General features: G+C 41.3%; 3 protein-coding genes across 3 annotated transcripts; 1 reads left to right on the forward strand and 2 right to left on the reverse strand.

The window, feature by feature from the left end:
- Positions 1 to 135: 135 nt before the first annotated feature.
- Positions 136 to 7,505, reverse strand: slc19a1 (solute carrier family 19 member 1). The gene is made up of 6 exons (XM_085799120.1): positions 7,486 to 7,505; positions 5,753 to 6,436; positions 3,974 to 4,760; positions 2,635 to 2,827; positions 2,411 to 2,552; positions 136 to 1,590 (listed from the first exon to the last, which is right to left on the reverse strand). The coding sequence occupies exons 2-6, from the start codon at positions 6,050 to 6,052 to the stop codon at positions 1,390 to 1,392; spliced, it is 1,623 nt and encodes a 540-aa protein (XP_085655246.1). The 5' UTR covers positions 6,053 to 6,436; positions 7,486 to 7,505; the 3' UTR covers positions 136 to 1,389.
- Positions 7,506 to 9,071: 1,566 nt separating this feature from the next.
- Positions 9,072 to 10,796, reverse strand: LOC146990772 (C-X-C chemokine receptor type 1-like). Its single transcript, XM_085799162.1, has 2 exons — positions 10,767 to 10,796; positions 9,072 to 10,180 (listed from the first exon to the last, which is right to left on the reverse strand). The coding sequence occupies exon 2, from the start codon at positions 10,176 to 10,178 to the stop codon at positions 9,114 to 9,116; it is 1,065 nt and encodes a 354-aa protein (XP_085655288.1). The 5' UTR covers positions 10,179 to 10,180; positions 10,767 to 10,796; the 3' UTR covers positions 9,072 to 9,113.
- A 3,796-nt stretch (positions 10,797 to 14,592) lies between these two features.
- arpc2 (actin related protein 2/3 complex, subunit 2) lies at positions 14,593 to 21,895 on the forward strand. Its single transcript, XM_085799111.1, has 10 exons — positions 14,593 to 14,805; positions 15,957 to 15,991; positions 16,678 to 16,790; positions 18,191 to 18,236; positions 18,484 to 18,670; positions 19,388 to 19,481; positions 19,915 to 20,041; positions 20,152 to 20,252; positions 21,264 to 21,364; positions 21,837 to 21,895. The coding sequence occupies exons 1-10, from the start codon at positions 14,732 to 14,734 to the stop codon at positions 21,856 to 21,858; spliced, it is 900 nt and encodes a 299-aa protein (XP_085655237.1). The 5' UTR covers positions 14,593 to 14,731; the 3' UTR covers positions 21,859 to 21,895.

Raw genomic sequence — 21,895 nt, forward strand, 5'->3', positions numbered from 1 at the left:
GTATCACTAAGCTCTTCGTCTTCATACTGTGACTGCAGCTGACCAAACAAACATGACCAAGTTATCATTATCATGTTAAATACCACATTTCTGTTGTAATTCTGAATCAGCACTCTAACATTTGATGGTTTAAAGGGCCACATGTTTTTTTTTTTAAATCAGCAAAGGTCATTTATTTATCAATACAAAATAAATCAGATTAAGTCAGTTTTCCTTTTGTACAGCATTCAGACTTCTTCACAGTTACATCATTTCTCAGCAACTTTTTCAATCACAATAATGATAAAAAAAAAAACGACAAAAAAAAAACATATCTATACATTCTCAATGTAATCCAACTAAAAACTCCCAACATGAGAAACAGAAATTACTACAACTTGGAGAAGTACCTCTACATCCTAAAATGTGTCTACTGGTGCTGTGGAAGTAACTTTTTTTTTTAACTCCTGAATGTTTGCACTGTGGAAACCGTTGCATTGAGTAACACAGCGTTCCTATGTTTTGTTTCCTACAGTGCTTCGTGCAGCTTTTGATGAAAAAAACACTATAGTAGCTGTGCTTTGACCCGAAACGAGGACGACCTGGTTTTAAGAGTCGGAGCCCTTCTTGGCGTTTGTTTGGCAGGCAGAGAAACTCACTCACAGCCGCCAGAGAATTAGCAGCAAGACTTTTGACATTTAGAGAAAAACTGAAATATCATGATGAATAGTAAATAACCAAATTCAATTATGTGTATTTCAAGTAAGTCAAGAGAGCACATACCTGTTCACTAATGTCTATAGACTTGAACACATTCTGGTGCCTGTTTCAATGGCAATCAATTTCAAATACCCTGATGCTGCTGTTTGTACATTACAAATAGCTTTGACAGCACTGCAGCAACAATGAAATCAGTTTAAATTTAAAAATCACATTACGGTACGTACAATCTGCAGTTTACAACCTCAAATAATAAATGGATGTGAAGCCTCATTCATATTCCGATTTTAAAGCAATGTGATGTTAAAAATTAACAGGAAAAGAATCAAAGATAATTTGTGGCCATTGTATTAATGGTCCCTCACTGTACAAGAGATGATTTTACACTGTGTTTTGCATTAAATAAAAATGAAGGATTGTTTGGCCTTTGTACAGTTACAACAAATAACATCTGATATAATCAAAAACAAATCTCTCCCTAGACATCAGACATTCAGGCTGGTGTCGAGAGGATGAGATGAGGCACTTCTGTAATTAAGGCTCAGCAGCGAATACTGAACGGACCACTACATCAGAGACGCAGGGTGATAATGATTGATCCCACTGATTCTGAGGAGCTTTCAACAAACACTTGGGTCTACAGTAATAAAAAACATGTGGATGGAAAGAGGTGAGACATGTTTCTTGATGTTACGCTTTGACACTTTTCCCATTAGACAAAGGTTCTGCCTCCGAATTGACAGCCACAGGACTGAGCTCTGTGGGCGTGGCTTCCTCCGTGTCCTCACTTCCTGCCCTGGGCTGGTTTCTAAAGTGACGGAAGATGACCACAGAGGCACAGACGATGTAGACCACCGTCAGGATGGTGAAGTAAACAAAGTAAACCAGGAACTGTGAGGGAAAAGAAAGAAGAAATGGATCTTCAGTCAGATAATACACAGACAAAGGAAAATAATTACACCCTGAGAAAAAGCTGTGCTAAGTAATATAACGCACAGTGAGTGACAAAAGCCATCCTATCCATCCTAGCATCTGTTTGTCTGCTGTCACTTGTGTTAAAGGGATAGTTCAACATTTTGGCAAATTGGCCCATTGCCACCGCCGTTCTAAAAATAGCTCGCAACAACAATTAAAGGGACAACGAGGAGTTTCTATTTGGTTATAAAAAAGTCTCACGTTAATGTGGATGAATCTCCGCTACCCACACTTGTTAATGGGCCCATTTTCGTTAAATATATCGTTTTGTCTCTATCGTTATTTTGTTATTATTAGTGGTGGTGGAAATGCTGGTCGAGCCGACCAGCGTTTCCTTACTTTCGGTTTCGCGGCGAGTCATGAGAATAACGCCGCCGAATCGCCGTTTATGGTCGGAACTACGACGGTATGTGAACCTCTTTGAACCTCTGACTTTAATTCTTGATGAATGAAAACATGAGTCTGTCTTGCGCCGGTGAAAGAATTTTACGGTGCGCGCGGAGGCTCATAAATGTAGTGTGAGTTTCCAAAACTCCTTGTTGTCCCTTTAAAGGTAACAAACCTACTCCTAAGACTATAGGGATTATGGCAATGGGCGAATTTGCCAAAAATGTTGAACTATCCCTATAAGTTAACCCTTGTTATGTAAATGCAAACTTCATTTTTTGTGTAAATCACTGTGAATTAATACAAATCATGCAGCCAAATCACATCTTGTATGAAACGACTATTTCACCTGAGAGTGCACCTCCAACCCCAGCCCCCTCTTGTCAGAGAATATCAGGCTGATGATGCTCTTCAGTATGGTCCCCAGGAAGGTGTTGATGCCAAACACCAGCGCACAGAGCTCCTTGCTGAGCGATGAAGCTATCTGGAAACTACAGAGAGAATAAAAAATAATCATCAGTGTTTGAACAAGAATGAAGAATGTTGTTTTGTTTTTTTTCTCCAAACACTCACGTGGCGATGGGCACCAGGAACTGGTAGAAGGATCTGAAGAGGACGTAGGCAGTGTAGCAGACCCAGATGTTGTCTGTGGTGCCCATGAGGAGCAGCAGACCGGCCTGCAACGCTGTGATGACACCGATGACCAGCTCGGACCAGACGTTCCAACGGATTTTCACAAAACCCGCAATGAAAGACGTCATCGCACCTGGAAAAAGACACACAACAGTCACCACTGAAAGAACTGATGGAGAGTGAGTGATTCTACAACTCTGTACATCTGGGCTGCAGAAAACAAGCGTTTTCATGATGTACTGTATATAACGTCATTGCACTGTTCAAGTCCCAGTTTGGGTGTTTTTATTTATTTAGTGCTTTAACTTTTTGAAGGTTTGGTCTCAGTTTTTGCTGTGCACTCTAACTTTAACTGCATATGACACAACGTCTGGGTTATTAAAACAACCTCCTATCTTTGTGCTTTACAGCTGATGACAGGGCATTGATGTAATGATTTCAGAGGGTGGAGGGGGGGGTGTTATCATTTCTATAGTGTATTAACTGCCATTTCACTTTGTACTCGTTTTTTCATGTGCAACTTTCTCCCAGTTATGAGATTGTACAATGTCAATGAATCACTCCTCAGTTAATAATTGTTTTCTGGAGGCTGCACTTGTAACATAATTTGACATCGACGTCCCACATACATTACATATTTTGCACAATTCAAAAACGTATTACTATGAGACACCGAGAGGAATCAGGCCTCCGCCTACTGCCCTGGTTTTCAGTCGCTGATTGTGCAATGTTTGATTTCCCCAAATAAAAAACATTCAAGAGAAAAAAGCAACACCCAGGGGGGTTACACGTGTGTTGGGACAGAAAAACATCCTGGGATTCATTCACATTCTCAAATTGGAGTCCATTACCAAATCCACGTGTCAGACATTTCACATCTACACAAGATTTCTTCAATAAAGCCAGACGCAGCATTAACATAGACTTGTACTGTGTGTTACCTCACACTGCACATCTTAACGTGTTTTATACACACACAACGTACAAATCAAGTGATCAGCCACGTTTGAGTCCCTCCTGAATCAGAGAGGCAGCGTTACTCTGTGAAATGTATTTAATTGCTTTGTGATCGACAGCTTTTCACTCATCTTGCAAAGATTCTGCAGTGAATGCAAAGCTGACCGGTTCCTGCTGCTCTAGAACTAGGTGGGCTTTTGATATTTTGTTGTTGCTGAGCAATTTAGCAATGGAGGACAGTGAAACTAACACTTAATTGACTGCAAAAAAAATAGTGCTGTTCTCATAACAACTAGATTCTGTAGCTCCAAAAATGTCTCACTCAGTAAGGTAGAAGCTGCCTCCACTCCACCGTTGTAAACATCCTTGTTCTCAGTGGCTGGGTAGACTTTGTTCCACAGGATGTGGACGTAGAACAACACCAGGTAGTACCCGGTGGAGTTGAACACCCACCACAGGCACCAGAGCCTCAGGTTCGGCCTCCCGAGCACGTTTCTCACCTCCAGCAGCATCTGCACAAAGACAGACTCCTTCCAGCGCGACGCACAGAGCGCGGGGGCTGCAGAGGACTCCTGGCTCTCTTTCGGTTTCATTTCGTCCAGCTCTGATTTGTCGGCTCCCGATGCAGCCAGTTCTTTTTTCCCCTGATTTCGCATCTGGTTGAAAAACAGGGAGCGCTTCGGCCACGGCAGGCAGATCGCGAGCAGCAGGCCGAAGCTGACAAAGCCCAGAGATATGGCATTGAGGGTGTAGTAGCTGACGTTGCCCACGGACATGAAGAGCTGCCCGAGCACCGAGCTGGTGAACACTCCCAAGAGGACCGAGGTGCGGGAATACCCGGCCACGCGCTGGTAGAGGTCCGGGCTGACCAGGGAGAAAATGTAGGAGGAGTAGGCGACGCGGCACGCCATGGTCATGCCGTAGAAGAACTCCATCATCTGCATCTCGAGGAGCGTGGTGCCGAGGAGCATGATGAGCCAGATGACCACCTGACTGATGCCCTGGACTATCAGGACCGGCTTGTAACGCAGAAGATCAGTCAGCAGGAAGGTCGGCACCAGCACGGCCATGTAGGAGTACATCAGCACCGGAGTGATCTCATTGGTCACCTGGACATAAAGCATCAATGCATGTAAGAAACCAGTGAGATGAATGAAAGCTTTACTGTTACATTTGTAGTTTGTAGGATAAGGAAACAATTCAATATAGTCCCAACTTGCATACACAAGACTAAACACAACATGACCTCATCATCAGCATTATTTATAATGATAAAGGTATTGACCTTAATGTCTGCCAATAAATAAGATGATAAAAAAATGATTAAGAAACAGAGGATCTACTCATCTCACGGTGATGTCATTTATTTCCCTGGCTGACCTTTGGTATTGATGATTATAAACGTTACCATGGAGAGTTTGCTGGCGTGATCAGCAAATCTTTTTTTTTTTTTTATCTCCAAATCCCTGAATAATTAACCAATGTCTTTGTCCTGGGAAAAATAATAATAACACAGCAACTAGCAAACCGACACGAATGATAATGTAATTGACGACTATTTATCGCAAAATGAAAAGTGCATGCAAACTAACACACCAAATCAAACTGTTGTTCTGTGCAATATTTCCAAGATGATTCAGTCTTTAATCAAATGGTTTATTCCTTGTCAGGATAAACAGGAAATAGTAGATTATGTTATTAACGCCACTGTGAAAAAAAACTGTACTGTACTCTGTCCTATCCAGTCTGATCATTCTCTAAACAGCTGTTTGGCAGGTGACCAAGTCTTGGTACAGTACAAGGTCATAATCACTTTAGGGAGAAAAAAAACGGTCATGAAGTCGTGATCTTGTGCCCTAATCCTAATCTTTCTCCATTCCTTCATTATAAACCTATTACACTGACCTAATTTCAAGGAATGTGACCTTTAACCTCAGCCAAGATGGATCAGCGAACTCCCCCAGAGAGAACACATTAACTAACTCACTGTGTAACGACTTTTAGGACTGAAATCTGAATTTCTAAGACTTTCCATTGTTTTCTTTTCCTTCACATACAAACAGACACATACACCTGCATGAACACTGTGGACGCCACCAACCTCTTGCCTGGTGAAGTTCTTCTCAGGGCTGAGCAAGTACGGGGTAATGAAAGGCTCCCCCGGCTTCACCGACGCCATGAACCCATAGAAACACAGGAATATCACGGCCCACTTCCACTTTCTGGGCGGCGGGCCTTCCTCTGGGGGACCGTCGGAGGGAGACAGGGCCTCCGAGGCAGAGACGCCCATCTCTGCATTTCCCACATCTCCATCAGTGTCCTCAGATGCAAGCACTTTGAGGTCCAGCTCTTTCTCGCCCTCTAATCTGTCTCCGCTCGTTGCTGCGTCATCGTCCACCATTGTGCAAACTGGATTGTGAACCACACTGTGATACAAAGTGTAGCTTTTTTTTTTTTTGAATGTCAAATCAGTGTGTGACAACTTGTTTTAATGTAAACAGTTGCCAACTTCTTTCTTTTAAAGAAACTTAATGTAAAAATCCAACAGTTTGGGTTGAAAATGTCAATCAAACTCGGTTCTCCCTTCAACTCCTCTGCTTCTCCCTGCCAGAGAAGACTGAAATACTGGGAATCAACCATTTAACAGTGTATACGACAAGGTAGTTAAAGTGCTACATGCTCCGGTTTCGCATGTAAGAGAAAATGTTGACCTTTGCTTCATTCCACTCTGTGACATTGTCTGGCGGCAAGCTATCCAGCAGCTGAGTCTGGTGTCATTGTTAACCTGAAACGATAACAATGTTCTTCGTCAGTCAGACTGTTTTGACACTGAGCATGCACTGCAGCTGACAGGGGAGCACAGCTGTGGTTTTTACATTGGAAACGAAACTGTGGCTAAAAACATCATACTGACGCAACATAATAAAAGCAAATGTAAAAAGAAACAAAAAAAACCCTGGCACAAGTTCCTCAAATGTAAATATTTTCTGCTTTTCTAAGGCAAACATTTAGTTAATCTTGAAACCACTGGCAGATGAATCACTACTGGAATGATCATACTTACTTATTATCATATATAAACAATAAAAAAAAGCTAAGTTTCATTTGTCAAATGTGTTGTTTCAAATATCCGATATAAGACAAAGAAAAATAGACAACAATTTCCTATTTGACAGGTTGAAACAATATCTATGTGCGGTTATTTATCTGTTTTTAAACTCATTGAATAATAATCAGTGTCTAAATTCACACATTACATCAGCAGGATAAACCACAGTCCTGCTTTGTGACGAATTATGTCATAATATATTGACAGCCTATTTAGTCCTTGTTGTGGTGCTTTCAAATGAGTTATATATCAATGTTAGAAAACAGGACAGATATTTTCCTTGAGAAATGAGCCCCAGTTACGTGACAGGGAGAAAATGCAAACAAGTTACACAAGGATTTCAGTGGGGTTGAAACGAGGTTAGCACACCAATGCCCCACATGGCAGCACCCCAACAACATAAAAAGAGCTCGACTTGTTGTTACGTTAGCTGCTAATGTGCTCACCTTTGTTATAAAGTGTGTAGTCTTGTGTAGGAAACAAGAATACCTTCAATGCCCAGACATATGCATGGTGCAGCTAGCTAACAAGGTGGCCGATATTTGAGTGTAAAAAATGTACATTCCTGTCGTTTTTGTTCGCACAAATTTTTCACGTGATATTTAAGACGAGAGTTTGTCAGCAGGTTTACACGACTAACAGCTGTCTGTCTGTATAAAAACACACTATAGTATTTACTGCTCTACTGTTGTACTGGAGTATTTAGTCGAGCAAACCTCTCTTACCTCATGTGCTTCATCTCAAGCTGCAAAAAGCGGCCAACCAACTGCTTTACTTGTCGCCGCGTTGGTTTCTGGGAAGTGTAGTTAAAGGTTCCGTTGCTGCGACACAGCCGAAAAACTTTATTTAGCTTGACATTTGTTACAAAAAAGAAATGGTTTTCCTTTTCTTTTTTTTCTAATGGAAAATGGGATCAAGTTACAAGCACAAACACAACAGACTTGTTGCAATTTATATTTATTACCCCTTTTGGGAGTTTTGCTCCTCAAACTCGCCATCTGCTGGACAAATCAAGCTGCACTAATAATGATAGAAAACAATGACAGGCTAATACTTATACCAAAGACGGTCCATTTATTGAATATCTTTGCTTATACCAATACTACTTTTAGCCTACTCCTACACTCCTCCTCCTCTAGCCTAATAATAATAATAACAGCAAATAGTATATACATTTTAGTTAGGATATTAATTGACAATAGCCTAACACTGACTTTGATTTTACTTGATTTTGATGGAGCCACATTAGCTCAAAGCTCAAAGGTTAAGAACTAAAGTTAATTGCAATTTGATCGCTGGTTATTTCCAGAAGGCTGCTGAGTTAATAATAACTGTTTCTATTAGGCTAAATGGCTCCTGTGAACAAGGACCAACCAACCACCCACAAGTCTACAGGAATAATCAGCCCATTAGGTTGCAAAGCATTTTTCTTTTTACTGAGAAATACATCAATATATACAATATATACAATAAACAAACTTTAAAGACATGAATAATTGCCATATTAACAGAAATATAGTACATGAATGAAAACAAATACAAACACTGACTTGGCTGGAAAAGTTTGTAATGTGGGCAAAAGTGAGTTCACTAGATGGCAGCAGTGTACCATGTGATGTAAAGGTAGAATCTCAGTCAATAGTAGGCTACTGTATGTTTACTGACATATCCTGCCTCCATATAAAGCTTTATAAATGAAGAGTTCATTTGCAAAAGCAGATAACTCCGTTTTTAAAAAATTCTAGCATCTTCATTTTTTATTTTTTATTTACATAAGGTGATATCAGTCAAACCAAAGTTGAGTGACTTTGAGATGTAAAAAAAAAAAAAAACAGACATACAGTACAGGCCAAAAGTTTGGACACACTCAATGCATTTCCTTTATTTTCATGACTATTTACATTGTAGATTCTCACTGAAATTCCACTAATGAACCCTGACAAGGCACACCTGTGAAGTCAGCTCTTTCACCTCTTGAAGCTCATCAAGAGAGAGAGATTGCCAAGAGTGTGCAAAGCAGTAATCAGAGCAAAGGGTGGCTACTTTGAAGAAACTAGAATTGGTGGGGGCAGAGATAGAGGAGGAGGAGGAAGAAGGAGAGGAAGAAGAAAGAGAAGACAGAAGAAAATATGTTTTCAGTTATTTCACACTTTTTTGTTAATTCCACATGTGTTCATTCATAGTTTTGGTGCCTTCAGTGAGAATAAAGGAAACACATTGAATGAGAAGGTGTGTCCAAACTTTTGGCCTATACTGTATCTAAAAAAAATAAAGTTTTATTGAAAACAAAACTATGCAAAGAATAATACAAAGCCTTAGCTGTGCCGTACAGAGGAAGAAGTCCACCAAGGTTTCAGAGAACAGCTCCCTGTCCATCCGAGGTCTGAGATGTGGACCTGCTGAACCTTGACCCCGACCCCCTTTCCTGTCTGAGCTTCCTCTGGAAAAGCAGCAGCATTTTCTTCCTGAACTTCTCCCCGACAAACGCGTAGAGGACCGGGTTGATGCAGCTGTGAAACAGGGCCAGGGTGTTGGTTGCGACCAGAGCCACGTTCACCGACTTCCTCACGGCGCAGTCAAACTGCACCAGATCGGCCCTGAGGACGGTGTCTGCTATCATGACTATGTGGTAGGGGGTCCAGCACAGCACGAACGCGATCACCACGGCTATGATCACCTTCATGGCCCGGTGCTTCTGGAAACCGCGCGTACGCAGGAGCCGCGCGATGGTGATGCTGTAGCAGGTCACCATGACGACCAGAGGGAGCAAAAAGCCAAAGTTGTGGCGGAAGACACGCGTGGCGAGCCTCCAGGACGAGGCGCTGCCGATGTCGAAGGTTTCCGAGCACAGCAGCCTGCCCGAGTCGTCGTCCAGTTTGGAGACTTCGTTGAAAAGCGCAGGGAGGCTGAGCGCGCCGCCCACGGCCCACACCGATGCGCAGAGCAGCCGGCTGCAAGTCCTCTGGCGACTCCCCATCTTCTCACCGGCTCGCACGATGGCGAGGTAACGGTCGATGCTGATGCAGGCCAGGAAGAGGATGCTGGTGTAGAAGTTTGCCTCGATGATGATGCTGAGGAACTTGCACAGGAAGTCTCCAAAGAGCCACCCTCGGACCAGCGCCACGGCCGAGAAGGGCAGAGTGAGGGCCATCAGGCCATCTGCCACTGTCAGGTGAAACAAGTACACGTCCGACGGGGTCAGGGGCTGCCTGCTGGTGCCGATCACCAACGCCACCAGCAGGTTTCCTGGGATCGCCAGTAAAAAGATGCCGACGAGGACGAGACACAGGGTCAAAGCTACTATAGGATCCAGTGGTTTTGTCTCACATGTCAGTGTACCTAGATCAACGATGAATGGAACAAGGCTGGTGTCATTCTGTCCATAGTCATCGGGGAATACATAGGTGTATGACGGCATGACTATGGATGGAAAACAGATTCATATTGGTACAGATAGAAGCACAAGAACAGTGTCTAACAACAATTGTGAACATCTGCCATTATTAAAAAAAAAAATGCTTTGGTTCTACTATAAAATGCCTGTAAAGATGTTTACAAGATGTTCAGGAAAAAAAAAGAAATCATATAGCCTAGCACGTTTCAAAACACATGGAAATAATGTTTTTCTTATCATTCATCAAAATTTCTTATCTTATTTTATCTTATTATCTTATTCTCAAGGGGTTATCCCTCAATAACATTTGAAATTGTTATTAAAACTGTCCAACCTTCTCTAAAAAAAATGAAAGACTGGTTCCTCTCAGTGTTTTAGCTCCATCGGGCTCATTGTAAAATGCCTGTAAAGATGTTTGATTGTCGTATGATATCAGAAAAAAAAAAAAATCATATAGCAAGTTTCAAAACACATGGAAATAATGGTAATAAACTCATACAGACTGTGAAAAAAAAAAAAAAAAAAATATATATATATATATATATATATATATATATATATATATATATATATCCTTTCCACCAGTGGGAATAAACTAGTTGAGATACTCACCTCCTGCACCGGCTTGGTCACAGCTTTCGAAGATGATAACAGCCTGAGAAACAAGGACGTGCCGAAGAGCATCCTTTTATGAGTGACACAATGTGTGTGTGTGTGTGTGGGGGGGGGGGGGGTTCTATTGCTGTGCCAATTTCCTGCCCGCTTCCCCAATATGTTACTGCATGTGACTGTGTCATCAAATGTTTTATTTTGCAGCAACAGTGCTGTCAGAGATGTTTTGACAGGTCACAGTGGGAAAGTAACAGGTGTAAATCAGACCTATACTTAGAGATCCAAAGGGAAATTAAATTATCTAGCGATGACATACATATAACATAAAGGCATAAAAAAGCTTAATATAACAGAGAACTGAAATAGAAAAAAATCTGTACTTTTAAATATGCATAATGCAAAAATTGTCTCTATAGCCTATTAAAAGTGTATTCCAAAATAAAACAACCATCAGTGGCTTTTAAAAATACTAATCTTGTATTAACTTCTACTACTGATACTTCATCAAAGTGTATCTTTACCTAAATGCATATTTTGGAACTGAAACATGCACATTCTATGTGACCCTTGTAGGTGATGCATGGACATTCGCACATTCGATGTGAGCCTTGTAGGTGATGTTCTTGGGTAATCAGTGGTGTGGTAAGGTGTGTTTACAAATCAGCAGTTCAGGATGTCAGCTGCGACTTTCTGGAAATGAAATGCTGAAATGTTCTTGCTCTTGATGTTGCAAAAGTCAAACGAAAGGTCATTTACATTAATCTAAAACCAACAGAAGTGAGAACTGCTCCAGTTTGTCCTTTTTTAAATATATTTTCTTATACACGTAATGTTGCTGAGCTATCTTAACTTCTGTGTGGTATTTGGTATGACAAACCCGCAGACAAAAATGAAAACCACACGTTAGAGTAGGGAGATGAATCCCTCCCCCTATTGATCTTTGAGGACAAACACGACAACCCTCCCCTTCACCTCCATAAATCACATCATTCAGGTCTCGATAGGCAAAAACGCATACTGTAATCATCAACATTGTTTCATGTTGTATGACTGTCATTAAGCCTGTATGACTGTCACATATCTGTGAGTAAATGGAGCCTTAATGACAGTCCTGTGCTGCCGCCTGGCACCACCAGGAAGAATGAAAGCCCCTCAACCAGAATGGCCTGTTTCTGGGCTGTTGAACAGTGTGGGACTATGACACAATGGACGTGTAATTGCTATGGTGCATCTAATCAGTAGGAAACAGACTTAAACATGAAGAAAAAAGGCACTTAAGTGAAATACAAAAAACCTTCAGTCTGATATTTTGCTGTTTCCATCATCTTATCTTGCTCTTTAAAAAAGATCATTATTGCTTAGATTGTGCAGTTCTTCGACAGTCATACGCAGCATACCTGGTCTGATCTTACACCATACTTTTAAAATAATCAACATCTAAAAAAAAAAAAAAAAAAGAGAGACAATTTCCATGAGGGTTGTTATTATTATTTGGAACCAAACTGGAATTCACTACATCCTTGTTGTTGTCACCTGCTCCACGTCTCAGTTTCCCCTCATGAACATGGCAGCTTATGTGGTTTTTTTTGTTGATGTTTTTTTCAAAATAATGTGAAACTTGGCATGAAGCTTATCATCAAGGGAAACTCAGGTTACATCCCCCTTCTCTGGAAATGAACGATAGGCATCAGGATGCTGTTGCATCTTGTTCCAATAAGAAGAAAAAAACAATGTAATCTTCATTCCTCCAACTGTTACATGACACACACACACACACCGCACCATCTCCTCATCAACAGTCACGTTATATTCAAATTTCCAAACATGTCTGGAATTTCATTTGTGTTGTGAGTGTGGCAGCTTCTGCGCCCCCTTTTTTTCTTTTTTTTTTTCTTTTCACTGTTTCACAAGATATTGACATTGTGACATTGTTTGCCGTCACCGCCTGGTACCTCCTCTCAGCTGTGTTTTCTGTAGGATAAAATCCCTAATCTGTAAAATGTGAGTGCTTTTTCCACTACAGCTCAGGATGATGTGAATATACGATGCAGGTGTATTGGCTGTGGTCAGTTTTACCTTGGGCTCTGAAATGAAAACAAAATTCCAATCATCTCAAGTGGTGACAGCTAATCTCACATAGATTTATATCTTATACACGTTCATTTTACGGTGCTTGAAATGTATGGAGTGTATTTCTTTTTGTTTGTCGACTGAAATTTGTTTGAAGTGCCCTTGCTGTAAATGCACTGGCTTTGAAGGCACTTTATCACTCTGTAATGATGCAGAGATGCAGCCATGTGATCTGAGGCCACTCTTGTGAAACCACTTGTGAAAGAAAACACAAGGTGTAACAAGGTGTAAAGGTATGCTGTGAAAACATGAGATCTGGTCTTCCCCAGGGCAGTTATTTTTCTTACGTACTCTGTTAATCAAGATTCACAGGAATGTAGTCCAGCATGGTGAATGATCCCTTATCAAAATAAACCTCTCTTCACAAAAAGAGCACCTGTTCAGGTTTAGTTTTACCTGAGCATGTCTGTATAGCACAAGTTTGTCTTGCTTCTTCAAAATGCAATTGTTCTATGTCACAAATGTGTACTGAATAATGCATGTATATATTATTACATTATTATTGTTGCCTGTTCCCTTGTCACATTCTTTAACTTCTCCTTTCACCAACCCACTGAACTGAAAAGCTCAAAATGACTGGTTAATGAGCTGAGATATGTCATTGAAGGCATCCTGTGGTGTGTGAGTGCTGACAGCATCTACCGCTCACAGATCTTATTTTGACAGACCATGTAATTACACTGACGCCTGCGTGTTGCTTTGATACACTGATACCCAACATGTGAAAGGACAATGTATGCCTTTGTCACTGCATGTCAGGTATCAAAATCTGGACATGTATAGGCATACTTTATATGGTTTGTTTGGTTTATTAAGTACACCTTGAGATGATCAAAAGTAGCATATTTTACAGAAAAGTGTATAATCAGCCAGAATGGACAAAATAATAGAAAGGCATGTTACACAGCATTGGAGTACTACATAATCATCCTTTAATATGCATAGAAGCATGTAAATAAAGATTTGCCATGAGTTGTATGATAAATAAAATGTATAAGAATACTGTAAAATATCATTCAAAAATCCAAGATAATTTTTCAAATGTCTTTTTGATCAACCAATATTAGCAAATCTATCTATATATCTTTACCATTTGAGGTGCCAAAAAGGGGAGAATAGGGATAAGGAATCAATGGGCCCATGACTGACAGGGGACAAGACAAAGACCCCAATAAAATTACAATACTGACAAAAAAAAGACACAATATATTTTATGTATAATATAATGGTAATTAATATATTCAGTGCTTATCCTACCAAGCACCTGTCATGTTGTTCTTTTCATAAATATGGAAATTATGGTTAAAATTGTTTTTTTGTTGTTGTTTTTTTTTAATTAAAAAAGCACTGTTTTATGTAAAACAGCTAAATAGCTATAATTTGGCTCAAAAGGATTCCTTTTCATGGGGCCCAAAATCTCCAGCAGAACCTCTGAGGAGGCTAATAAAACCAGAAATATTTATCATTTGGGAGCTGCTCTTTGTGAATTTGGGGGGTTTTATTACATCTTTATTTGTCGGTTATTCGATATTTGTTGAATTAGAATAGTAGTAAAGGTGTAAATAACATAAAAACTCAAAAAAATACAAATAAAATAATACTCACAATACACATGATTGATTGTGTTTGCGACTTTATCACAGGCATCACCGCGGACGCCCTCGTCTGATCTGGGGGTCCTGAGTCTAAAATACGCGGAAGCGACAGGCGGAAGGAGCCTCGGCGGAAACGGTCCAGTCTGTCAAGGGAGGAAAAATTTGCAGAAATTTGACACAAAGAGGTTAATCCCACCTCATAGCTCCATCCGATCATTCCCCCCTCTCTTCCTCGCTGCCATGATCCTGTTAGAAATCAATAACCGCATCATAGAGGAGACGCTGACGTTGAAGTTCGACGGCGCATCCAACGGGTGAGAAATCATTGTTACACCTGGATTAGCATTGCTAACGCCAGCTAGCTTCCCCTTTAGCATTTCAACGAAGCAGCTGAGAAACAGCTACAGGTTTGCACACGTCAGATAGGCGCTCGTTTATTTTGGGTTAAATGAGAAGAAAATGAGTTAAAAATGAATGAATAAATACATAAAATACAGGCTGTGTTAGCTTACCGAGCCGCTGTGGCTAGTTTGCCTGAAGCTGGGGTGTGTCTGTCTGCACGGCCGGTGTTATGCCAAAAATGTCATCCTCAAAAGACAGTTATCTCCCTCCTGGTAGAAGCAAAATGACAAAAAATATTTCAAGCTATTTAGCAAAGAGTGACTTCACCGGTACATAATATAACACATTTAAATAACTTTACGAGATTGCAGATCGTAAGTAACCCACCCGATTGAGGGCAGTGAAGCTAATGTTCGTTGCTAATTTATTCAATATGAGAATAATCCATAACAAAGCACAAACAACGTTGTATTAATAGGCTTTTTTATTATTATTATCTGCATCTGAATTCAGATAAATGTAGTTTTTACTCGTGGGGACACATTTATGAGACTTATTGATACAACGATTTAACAGTAATTCCTCGTGTTTATCATTAATCACACTCTAATAACATTTAGCGTGCGCATATCACATTAAACTCGGTGTTTTCCCCTCAATAAATCCCATTTATTTGACTTGCACAGAATCACTCAGCGGCTACTTGAGGGCTAACTACAGTATTGCCCCCTCTCTTTCTCTCGCCAGCTTCCGCATTCCGGTATTCAAGCTGAGTCAAGTCTGTGCACAGCTGAGCTGCAGCTGCTTGGAGCAGGCTCTCTGTGCAGCCTGGACAAGTTGCTGCAGCATCTTTAAAAGTCCTCAATTACGACCGTGCATCTCTCAAATAGTTTCATGTTGACCAAAAGAAAGTAGAAAATACAAGTGTTTAAGGATTAATATTAACAAATAATACTAGTAAATGTTGCATCTGCTGTAGAGCTGCAGTTATTTCTAAGCTGATTTGAAAAATGTAAAGGAACAAGATGTTAATGTTTGAAAATGATTTGAAAATTGATGCTATAAGTGAGTTATGACTCTGAAGCTGATGCCTCATTCATTTCCCATCTTTGTCTTCTTGCAGAACCAAACCAGAGGCCGTCGATGTGACATTTGCAGGTGAGGTTATGAGGCATCTTATGTAACAGACCGCTATACACTATGTGTAGCTGCGTTGGATGTCATTGTTTAGATTTGACCACACAGTGTGGCTGAAATTGAGTAATAATGACCGACCAGTGCATTGTTAGTGTTGTATCATTATTAGTAGTTTACATAATTTCCTTAAAGTCAACAGTTAACATGTCCTAACAGCTGAATAGATGTGCAGTCACAGGCGTAACATGCATTACAACTACCCTGTGGTGGTTTTCTGTCATTTTGTGCAGCGTATTTGTTTTGCGTAACGTCCCACTAGTGCTTTGTGTAATATTTGTGGATAGGGCTGGACCAAGTCTTGTGGTCAGTAGCTTTTGATGGGCTGAAAACTGACAGTGACATGTGCTTAATCTCTCCTGTTTTTAAGCCACTGTGTGTGTGTGTGATGCTAAATTTCAAGGCATTAATGGGTAGTGATGCTGCTGCTTTCATCCTAACTGTTATCTTCCTATGTTGCAATTAATCTATTACACATCCTCAGCCCTGCTGGGAATCGCTGCAGATGACACAAAGTGTTAGTTATGTGTGGAATTGACTGAAATAACGAATGTATTAATGGAGATGACACAAGAGGCTGTAGATACAGATCCAGGATCAGGGGGTTTTGTCTCTTATTATCAGTGACCAGATGTTCCTCTGTGCTGCAGATTTCGATGGCGTCTTGTACCACATCTCCAACCCGAACGGGGACAAGACCAAAGTGATGGTCAGCATCTCCCTGAAGTTCTACAAGGAGCTGCAGGAGCATGGAGCTGACGAGGTAACACACACACACACACACACACACACACACACATGAAGAGAAAGAGAAAGAGGGAGGAACATAAACTCTCTGTGCCTGTCTGGACAGAAATGAGGCCTCAGCAGCCGTCAGTTCTGTCACGTCCTCAAGCAGATGTGCACAGACAGTACTCAAAATCCACAGCTAAAACAACCCAGAGTGTCTGCAAGTCCTGGAAAAACATTCACATGTCTGAAATAATGCTGAGAGCTGAGATGTTGAGTGTACAACAGTTTTAAATGCAGATGTGGCTTTCTGACGCACTGTTCCTCCAGTGCAAAAATAAACCAGCGATCTTCCGTGGGGTCAGCAGTTTCTCTCATGCCTTAGTTTTGATCTCAGCAATGATATTCTGTAGAACCACAGGTGACCCGAAAAAAACTAAAGGAAACATTCACAGGTCAAGAATACACATGTATGCAGCTTTCTAGTCTTTGGTTTTTTTTAATCTGATTTAGCAAAGCAGAATGGGGTCATGATTTATATCTGCATACTCAATCATACACAACACACCTCGACCATAAGAGCTCTGTTGCCATGTAAGGAAGAAAGCAGCTGCCGAGGCCTCTGGTAGAAACAGGAAGTGAGTTTGTGTGACTCACCCCGGGTTGAGGAAGTGCTGACTGCGAGTAGCAACCACTGTGAATGTATCTTGGCTGCAGTCCAGCGACTTCCCTCATTGTTCCCTAAAACTAAGAGCAGAGAGATGAGAGAGCGGCTCAACAGTGTCGCATTCAGCTGCTCAGCCAATGAAAACTCTCGTTGGAAAGCAGTAGGCTGTTAAAATGTGTGAGAGATGTTTGTTTATTGTCGTATCTTCCTGCTAAGAGGAACCAAGCGGCGCTCTACGCTTCTCTTTGTGGACTTTTGCTCGAACATTATCGTCATTCCTGAGCTGTATTTGCATAATCCTGCTAAGTCGACCTCAGTTCATTCCACAATGACAGGTATCCATTATAGAGGGGGGCCCAGCGCTGCGACTGTAGCCCCTTTAAGACCTCCAGACCACACTCCTCCTCCTGGCTAAATCTCTCATCTCTCTCTTTCTCTCCTTATCTCCCCGCTTTTGTTTGTCTTGACGTTTATGTGCCTTTCTTCTCTGCTCTTAAAACATCCGCTGAGATTCCCACAGGCAGAAAATGACACCAGTCTTCTCAGAATCAAAGGATGGCTTTGATCATACCTGTTCTTGTTTTTTATTTTGTCTTTTTTAAATCAAATCAAAGTCATGTAAATAATCTCCTTCACCCTTTCCGTTCCAGCTGCCAAGTAGCTGCATTAAACCTATTTATAAGCTGATTTAACCTTTTATTTACTTCCTCTATTAACTGTTTCATTTTGTTGTGAGATGTGAATAGAGTTCTTCTTTTTAATTTCAGCTGCTCAAGAGGGTCTATGGGAATTTCCTGGTCTCAACAGAGGCGGGTAAGTTCTCAGAAAGTTACCCATCTGCTTTAAGAAATCAGTGACAGCCTCATCATTATGTTTTGAGATAATTAGACGCCTCCGCTTGGGTTTTCAGATTTTAACACTTCAGCGCAGTTTGCATAGCCTTCGACAAAAGGGTGTTTGTTTGTTCCTCATTTCTAGACAACGTATCTTTTAGTTATTTTTAGCTTGTGGCAGCTCACATGGTTCAAGTGTGATATTAAGTGCGGCATCTTCCTCCCAGGCTACAACGTGTCCCTCCTCTACGACCTGGACGCACTACCAGCCAACAAAGATGAGGTTGTCCACCAGGCCGGGATGCTGAAGAGGAACTGCTTCGCCTCGGTGTTTGAAAAGTACTTCAAGTTCCAGGAAGAGGGCAAAGAGGGCGAGAAGAGGGCCGTGGTCCACTACAGAGATGACGAGTCCATGTAGGTGTCTTTAAAGGGATAGTTTAACGTTTTTGCAAATTGGCCCATTGCCATAATCCCTATAGTTTCAGGAGTAGGTTTGTTACCTTTAATTGTCGGTGCAAGCTGTTTTTAGATCGGTGGAGCAGAGTCGTGAGCTGCTCAGAGCTACGCTATACGGAGGCTCATGGGATTTCTCGGTTTCCCTCATCAAACTCATCAAATACACAATCCAACAACTTCAAACGCTCTGGTGGACAAGTTGTGACCTGCACATTCACCACGCTATGAGATAATAACAGAACGTTACCACACAGAGTTGTTTTAGAGGCAAATTCATGCAAAACCGCTGATGCTTGAGTCTGAGTAACAGCACGACGCATCCGGTTTCCTCCGGTCTGTAGCGACCTGATCCGTTACCAGACAGAGTTGTTTTAGAGGTAAACACAGAGACTGCTTGCCAAAAAACTGCTCCGGATGGGAACACGATCAGCGGTTTTGCATGAATTTACCACGAAAACAACTCCGTCTCATAACGTTCTGTCATTATCTCATAGCGTGGTGAATGTGCAGGTCACAACTTGTTCACCAGAGTGTTTTGGAGTAGTTGGATTGTGTATTTGATGAGGGAAACCAGGAAATGCCATGAGCATAAAACATACTTCGGGTCATGTTACCATGATTTCTCCCACAGTGATGAATATCTGCTGACACATTTGTCATGTTCTGTCCGCTCAGGTATTTGGAGGCCAAGAAGGACAGGGTGACGGTCGTGTTCAGCACAGTGTTCAAGGACGACGACGACGTCATCATCGGCAAAGTCTTCATGCAGGTCCGTGAGGCCAGATACGTAGATGAACGCAAACGTAGCAACATTATAATCAATCAATCAATCAATTTGTTTATTTTGGGCATGTCAATTTAAATCATCATCATCACACTTCATCTTAGTTCAAATAATACAATACACATGGCCGAAAGGGAAAGCGGGAGAAGCAAAAGCTTATCTAGTCCCGCCCCCATTACCCACAGAATAAAAATCAAATCAAATAAAAATCTTAATTTTTTCTTTTTGCCTTTTTTTTTGTTTGTTTTTTACATTTTGAATGATATAACATTCTTTTACTTATGACATTTTGACTTAACATGTTACAGCAGTAGGTAGTATACAGATCATATCATAATATTTATCATTTATCATTTTATGCATAATAATAGAATGAATGGATTGAATGCAACGCAGCTGAAACTGGTTCTGTGTGTAGGAGTTCAAAGAGGGCCGGCGAGCCAGCCACACGGCCCCACAGGTGCTGTTCAGCCACAGGGAGCCGCCGCTGGAGCTGAAGGACACGGACGCCGCCGTCGGGGACAACATCGGATACATCACCTTCGGTCAGCGTCCGTCCAGTCCACTAAGACAAAACAAAACACGTCCTTATGTCCCGCCTCCTCCTCCCGTTCCTGTTGTGACTTTGTATTTTATTCTATTTTTCGTCTTTTAGTCCTGTTCCCACGTCACACCAACGCCAATGCCAGAGACAACACCATCAACCTCATCCACACCTTCAGGGACTACCTGCACTACCACATAAAGTGCTCCAAGGTCAGTCAATAGGGGATATGTACTATGTACAGCTTTGTGTATTGTGTTTGACAGCAGTTGTTACACAATTCCAGTGAAAGACCAACAGAAAGTCCAGACAGGTGAGATCAAAGCCAGGTCCCACTTTTCTTGCTCTACCACCCTCAGTGATCATACAGGTTTCTGGAGCTGTGCGTGGGCGTTAATGGACGCATGACAGACCAAATTTTTGGATGATTGGCATGCTGTTGTTGTTTTTGTAATTACTGGTGCTCCGACTGCTGAAAGTGGTAGCGGATGCTTTCGCCTCAGACTAGAAGGAGTCAGGGGTTGGCCGATCTATGGGCAGGTGGGTGGTTGGGTTGAAACTCAGGAATGGCGGGAATTCGGTAAATGGATGTGCCTGCCCTAACACTGCATACCGCATTTAAGACTCTGCATTAGGGATGTCACAATTACTTGTTTTCACAATTAATCGCGGTATTAAACGCCACAATTAATTGATCGTAAAGATCCCTAAATACCGTGACTTTCTGAAAAAGATTATGTATCGAAACCATATCGGCAGATGTGCACCAAAGTAAAGGTAAATGCACAGATACTGGTCCATTTGTCTTCAGAAATGCTGAAATGGTAGGAATTTAAATGTTTGCATGTCATTTGTATTGTAAAAAAAAAAATTTAAAATAAACTTTAACATTTGGTATAGGTGACAATTAATGAATTAAATATTTCAAACACTTCCCATGGAGGATTAATAACTGGTCCTATATTAAGAGATTAGATGTAATTATATTTTGACTATATTTGATTTTACACATTCATAGTGTTTTGACATTTATTGATGCATAATAATTGTGATAATCGTAATACCGTGATTATTTCTCTGACAATAATCGTACCTAGAAATTCTGTAATCGTGACATCCCTACTCTGCATCTTGATTTCTGTGGAAACAAAGGTCTTGTTGGGCCGCTAACGCACACAGATGCGGATATTTCCCTGATGAGAATCTCGTCGTGTGTTTCGTAGGCCTACATTCACACACGCATGAGGGCCAAGACGTCGGACTTCCTCAAGGTGCTGAACCGCGCTCGGCCCGACGCCGAGAAGAAGGAGATGAAGACCATCTCGTGAGTAGAGTTTTATATTTATTTGTTTTACAGCTCATGGGTGGGTTCTGCTTCTTTTAGATAGAAGTGTTTTTATGAGTCTCTGTGTGTTTTTGAGGTGTGTGTAACAGTGAGTCAGGCTCAAACACAACTAAAACCTCCCAGCAGCTACGGATACGCTGTCAGCCTTTTAGCCCCTTTTGAGATAATTGGGAGATTTATACAATGTTGGAACAAAAGGTCCCTGTTCTCTGGTTAATGTGTCATGGGAAGAACCAGATAAACGCCATGTTTGTGAGTTTTGGAGACAAGGCAAACGTGTCCAAAGCCACAATTTTGGCAAAAAAAAACATAAAAAGGGAAATAGTATCATATTGGCAGAGAAAAACATAACACAGGTTCCTCGCGCTTATCAGAATCAGCTTTATTTTTCCAGACACACTGGCATGTTGTTGCCCTTTTTGTTCACCTCTGCTTTCTTGTCCTCCTCCAGTGGAAAGACCTTCTCCCGCTGAGGCCGACACCCCCCACCCCACCCCACCTACCCACCAA

The sequence above is a fragment of the Trachurus japonicus genome, chromosome 2, assembly GCF_045865225.1.
Source record: "Trachurus japonicus isolate A0001 chromosome 2, Traja_1.0".
Lineage (NCBI taxonomy): Eukaryota > Metazoa > Chordata > Actinopteri > Carangiformes > Carangidae > Trachurus > Trachurus japonicus.

Bases quoted from the DNA above. Each gene is read 5' to 3' on its own strand.
- arpc2 (XM_085799111.1), top strand. From the start codon at position 14,732: ATGATCCTGTTAGAAATCAATAACCGCATCATAGAGGAGACGCTGACG. The intron at 18,671-19,387 runs GTAGGTGTCTTT...CTGTCCGCTCAG, and splicing joins TACAGAGATGACGAGTCCAT to GTATTTGGAGGCCAAGAAGG. The intron at 19,482-19,914 runs GTCCGTGAGGCC...TTCTGTGTGTAG, and splicing joins TCGGCAAAGTCTTCATGCAG to GAGTTCAAAGAGGGCCGGCG.
- slc19a1 (XM_085799120.1), bottom strand. From the start codon at position 6,052: ATGGTGGACGATGACGCAGCAACGAGCGGAGACAGATTAGAGGGCGAG. The intron at 2,828-3,973 runs GTGAGACATTTT...GTCTTTTTCCAG, and splicing joins GGCAGCTTCTACCTTACTGA to GTGCGATGACGTCTTTCATT. The intron at 1,591-2,410 runs GTGAAATAGTCG...TTTCCCTCACAG, and splicing joins GGTTGGAGGTGCACTCTCAG to TTCCTGGTTTACTTTGTTTA.
- LOC146990772 (XM_085799162.1), bottom strand. From the start codon at position 10,178: ATGCCGTCATACACCTATGTATTCCCCGATGACTATGGACAGAATGAC.